Source organism: Trichoplax adhaerens, genomic scaffold (assembly GCF_000150275.1).
Source record: "Trichoplax adhaerens TRIADscaffold_1 genomic scaffold, whole genome shotgun sequence".
Classification (NCBI taxonomy): Eukaryota; Metazoa; Placozoa; class Uniplacotomia; order Trichoplacea; family Trichoplacidae; genus Trichoplax; species Trichoplax adhaerens.
The window spans coordinates 13,001,169-13,006,385 of record NW_002060943.1 but is presented as its reverse complement, the minus strand read 5'-3'; the positions used below and the strand labels follow the sequence as shown (position 1 = coordinate 13,006,385).

At 33.5% G+C, this 5,217-nt stretch overlaps 1 protein-coding gene across 1 annotated transcript in view; it reads left to right on the top strand.

Annotated features, from left to right (window-relative positions):
- Positions 1–2,985: 2,985 nt before the first annotated feature.
- Positions 2,986–5,217, top strand: part of TRIADDRAFT_18936 (uncharacterized protein) — a gene marked incomplete at both ends in the record, with an annotated part of 6,142 nt that continues 3,910 nt past the window's right edge. Inside the window, 5 exons of the mRNA XM_002109081.1 lie at positions 2,986–3,163; positions 3,319–3,473; positions 3,700–3,856; positions 4,628–4,770; positions 5,002–5,079. Of these exons, the coding sequence (XP_002109117.1) occupies positions 2,986–3,163; positions 3,319–3,473; positions 3,700–3,856; positions 4,628–4,770; positions 5,002–5,079 (711 nt within the window). The remainder of the gene's footprint in view (positions 3,164–3,318; positions 3,474–3,699; positions 3,857–4,627; positions 4,771–5,001; positions 5,080–5,217) is intronic.

Genomic DNA, 5,217 nt, shown 5'->3' with positions numbered 1-5,217 from the left:
TGGCTTAGAAGCATCGCTTTAATTTATAATTGAAAGAAACTCTGATTCATTTGATTTAAAAATACAGTGAAGAAAAGCAGACTGATTGCTAATTCATCATACTGCAAAGTAATGCTAGTATTAATTGAAAAGGAATCTTGATTTATTGGATTCCAAAATGCAATGAAGAAAAGTAGACTAGGAAAGAAATAGACCGTAAAGTAATCTCTAGTATGCACTGATTGACTGCATTCATTTCTATATAGTTGTAGGAAATTCTCAGGCATGGCAAGTATTAATCAAGCGAGGAAGGTATTTTACACCATCTGCACGCTGATTTTGGCTATGATCGGTCTAATTTCATACTGGAGATATCACATCAACAGCGAAAAGTTTCAATCCATCTCGTTATGGCTTAGCGAGAACGGATTATCCGATTTTGAAGATGCTTTTTGGATGGAAGGTAAGCTAAGAGGTTAACGTAGATTGCTTACACTATACTGCATAGAAGAGTAGTTGAATAGGAAGGTAATCTAATAGACCAACCGATCAAGACCCTATCCATTCCATATTCCAATAGACTTTATTAGTACATTTGAATTTTCATTATTGCTTTATGGAACTGAATAAGAGGTTCACGTTACTGGATAGGATTATCTATTCACTAATATCGGATATTTTAAATAGTATTAACCTCTCAGCTCAGTAAAAGATATTCCTATTCTATTAAAGTCACCAATTTAATCTAGATCACTCTTTACTTGACCGATATTCATTCTATAATAAGTATCAAAATGGGAATATGCTGACTTTTTTACCTTAGGAATCGTATCCTTGGATGCTTGTGCTAATCTTGATCTCGATCGACTACACCAATATATTGCATTTAGCCAACTAGATCATTCTAAGATTGATCGCATCAATGCAGCAGTGATCAGATTACGAGAACGATTGAAATTTGTCAATTGGCTAAAACGTTATAGTCTGCAAAATTATGCTATCAAATTATTCGATATGGGAGTGGATAATGTCCGCAAAGTGATCCAATTAAGCGAAGCAAAGTTGAACGAATTAACCTCTCATGATGTTACCGGACAAGAAAATGCAAAGTTAAAATTAGCCATTCAATCTCTGGTAGAGGAAATTGAAGAAATGGCAAGTTCTATATGGAATGGCCCGATCGTCATTTACGCTCTTTCTATTGCTTATCCAGGTAAAATGAACGATAATTTGATTTAATCTTATTGAAAACTGTAAAATTAAATGTGACGAGTAATATCAACTTAAATTCATATTTAAAACTCAAAACTTAGGATGGCTACTATTAGTAAGCTCCCTTACAGGCTAGCGCCATTACTAAATGCGCAATAATTATATTAGCTATCTACCTTGTCATTTATCTCTACCATTAGTTTTCCATTATGCAATCAGGATGTATGCATTAGCTCCTTCATAAGCTAGTGCCATGAACCATCACTAAGAATAGAATGGCTCAATCAGCTACCTACCTTGTCCTTTTCCCCTGCTTCCAGCTCTCCATTATGCAATCATGATGCACAGATTAGCTCCTTTTACACGCTAGTGCCATTAACCATTACTAAGAATGGAATAACTCAATCAGCTACATACCTTGTCCTTTTCCCCAGCTTCCAGTTTTCCATCTTGCAATCATGATGTATAATTTAGCCCATTTACACACTTGTGGCATGAACCGTCACTAAGTAAAAACAGAATGATTCAATCAACAACCTACCTTGCTCTTTCCTCTGCTTCCAACTTCTCTATCGTGCAATCATGACGCACAATGTAGCTTCTTTACAAGCTAATACCATGAACCATCACTAAGTAAGAATGAAATAATTTAATCAGCTATCTACCTTGTTCTTTTCCCCTACTTTTACTTCTTCATCATTTAATTATAATGCATGGATTATATTCTAGTGAATAACTCAAGATAGACTTTTGCTTTAATAAGACGAGTACGGATATTATAGGCCATTTTAAGTAATCATCTGAAAAGTCAATCTATGGCTTTCGCATAAGAAGTTTGTCAAAGCGAGCAGCTGTCTTAAGTATATTGTTCTTAGCTCTCTATGCGGTAATGGTAAACTTCAGGTTAATAGCAAATAAGTAAAGACGTGTTTTTACTTCGGCTTGCTTGCTCCTTTGTAGTATAGCTATACATATGTAAATTTAGATCTGATCTTGCGACTTAATGGGCAAGATAAGATTTGTTACAGTAAAAGCATTCTGTAACTAATCGTATATAAATCGTGAATTTTGCTGTAATAAGTAGATTGTCAGATAGTCAGATAGTCCTTGGTAGTTAGACGAACCTAACTTCTATAATAAAGTGAAATTTGCAAGAAACTGTAGTTCTTGATTTATTGTTTTGAAGATCACTTTATCACAACCTAATATAACCATCATTATATTTAATTGATTAATCTTAATTTTATTTTTTGCTTTAGTCCTCCAATATACAATTATTATTCTTGGTATATCGCTTTTATTTCGCTGGCGTATTATTTGCACTCGCAATCTAAAACTTGTAGCAGATTCCATTATTTATGTTGGTGTCTATGTTGAAGCACTATTATTTCGAAATCATAACGTTGGTACTGTCAGTGATGTGGCTAAACAAGTATCCAAGCTAAATCCAATCAAAGCAATAAAAAATATTCGTAGTAAATTTGCAAATCATTTCAATGTAACATGGCAGTGGAAAGATCCAAAAGTCGTTGGTGGCACTTTGAAATTTTCTATATCGGTAGGTACCAAATCAGTAACAGCATGATAATATAATCCACGAGTTATTCTAAATTTCTTTCTTCTCCTCTTAAAGATCGAGCTAAAGCAAAATGATACTATATGTTACAATCTCATTTATTCTTTAGATAGTATCAACATAGACCTCATGCTAATTCCTTTTTTAAACCTTAATAGCAAGTATCTTTGGTAGGCCAAGCCTGTCCAATCACACCACAAACTAACCTAGAAGTAGAAATGTTGAATCCACTTGGAAATCCTATTGGCATCGTTTCTGATATCAACGAAAACCGATTACTGCCGCATATCGTCAATATTTCCTTTACATTGCATCAAGCAGGAAAATATAAAATCCATATTCGCGTAGATGGAAATGAAATTTCCAATAGTCCATTTCAAAAGGAATTTCTAGCAGGTAACATGAATCTAATAATGAAATAGCATTCCTCTGGGACTTCTATCTTACCTTAATAGCATCCTAAAGAGTGGAGATCGAATGCATAAAGTATCTATCCAAATATTGAACAAATAATTGGATTATTGTTTCTAACTTTGAATCATCTTGTTTAGGGCCTGCTGATCCTCAGCAATCGACGATTGGCATTGCTAGCTCCATTATTGTTGTAACTCGTGATGTTGTGCATTCCTTGCAACTTGACTGCAGAGATAAATTTGGAAATTATTGTAAAGCAATGGAAAATCGATTTGATCTGAAGCTTACGAAGGTAAGGAAGCACTCTTGCTTTATAAGACTACAGTACCTTATATCGTTAAAGTTCCTTCGAAATAGAATATAGCATTAGTGGTAACAAAATACTGTGGCATTGCTTCTATAATATTGCAACTTGTAACTGTCACTACTAATTTATAGCAATATGGTTTGTTTTGATACCGTAACATCAATTCATTTTCATAAGCTAAATCCCCTTTTCAATTTCATTTATGGAATAGATTGGGAATCCTTCTGCTCTAACTAACACCGAGTTAGCCTTGAGTGAGCAAAAATTGGAAACGAAAGTCATTGGAGAAGAGGGTGCCTATAAAGCTCAGCTTCTATATGATTCCGTAATCTTAAAGAATGGCGATTTTACTTTAGTTGTTTTAAGTAGTAAGTACAAAGATGACGAGATATACTGGTGATAAAATTCTTATAGTAAATAGAATATGCCATTATGGATTCTTACGAAATTTCTAAATACCCGTAGAAGAGAAAACTTATCCATTGTAAAGTAAATTACGTCTATTTTTGAGCGTAAAGTTGCACGAATATTCTACTTTCACGATAAAAATTTCTCATAGTATCCAAAATTTCTACCTCAGAATGATAGATCGGCAGCACTAGTGTGATATCCTCCTGCACGTATTATACAGATAGAAATTTACCCTAAACCGATTTACTCATCTTTAGTTTACCAAATTATTTTGGATACCGTGGAGACAGCATGAACTAAGTCGCAAATATTAAGGAATAATTCAAGGCCGTAAGATGGGTGGAATAATAACAGTTTATCTTTAGAAGTGTATGTGCCGTAAAATCATTTATTTCATGAATAATCGGCTATCTCACCTTAATAAGTCATCTTGGAAGATGGGTATTGTAGAAATGCAAGTTTATAAAGTATCTTTAATTTTATCGTTAGCCTCCATTAGCATAAAATGTTCTATACTAATGTGGTATTATTCCATAACCGCAATCATGGATGTAATGCATTCCATTCAAGCCCATGAACGGGATTCAATTTTATAAAGCAACTTTAAAATTTACCCTTTGGCTATTTTAGTTCGAATTACTTGATAACCTCATTCACAGGCGTAATTCATCACATTCAGCTTTATCAAAGAGGAAGCAAAATTTTAACCTTTTCCTCCTGTATTACAGATGTTGATGGCGCCAAATTACATAAGGAAATTGGAAGAAAAAAGATGAATGTTACCTTTGAAGCAAAACTAGCGAGCAAGGAAAACAGCTACCTTGATTTTAGCAAGAAGCCGAAGAAAGTCCACTGCAGTATTTCAGCCAGAGTAAGTTTATAGACAACTATTTCATCGTGTAAAGATTCACAATGCTAACTAGCTTGTATTTCATTTGTATTTTTATCTACATTTTAACAATACTTTATCTATCAAGCTGCATTGTAATCTATCTTTATTATCTATCGAAATAAATACAAGTTAACATAGATTACTGCAAATTAAAATATTAAAATTTGGTAAGGAAATGAATCTACATTTTACTTTTTCCCTTTCTTCTAGCAAATTAAGGTCCGAGAATATTACCTTAAAGTTTTCTCCAATAACGTGTGTTCATTTCGCGTATTGCCTTCAACAAAGGTTAGAACTAGATAGAACTTATTTCTAATTCTCAGTCACCTATTATTAATGGAACCTTCCGATAAAAATCCAAATATTGTGTTAAATGAGCCGTGGTATAAGATAACTACTTGTATTTTATATTTCGGAAATAGTGAC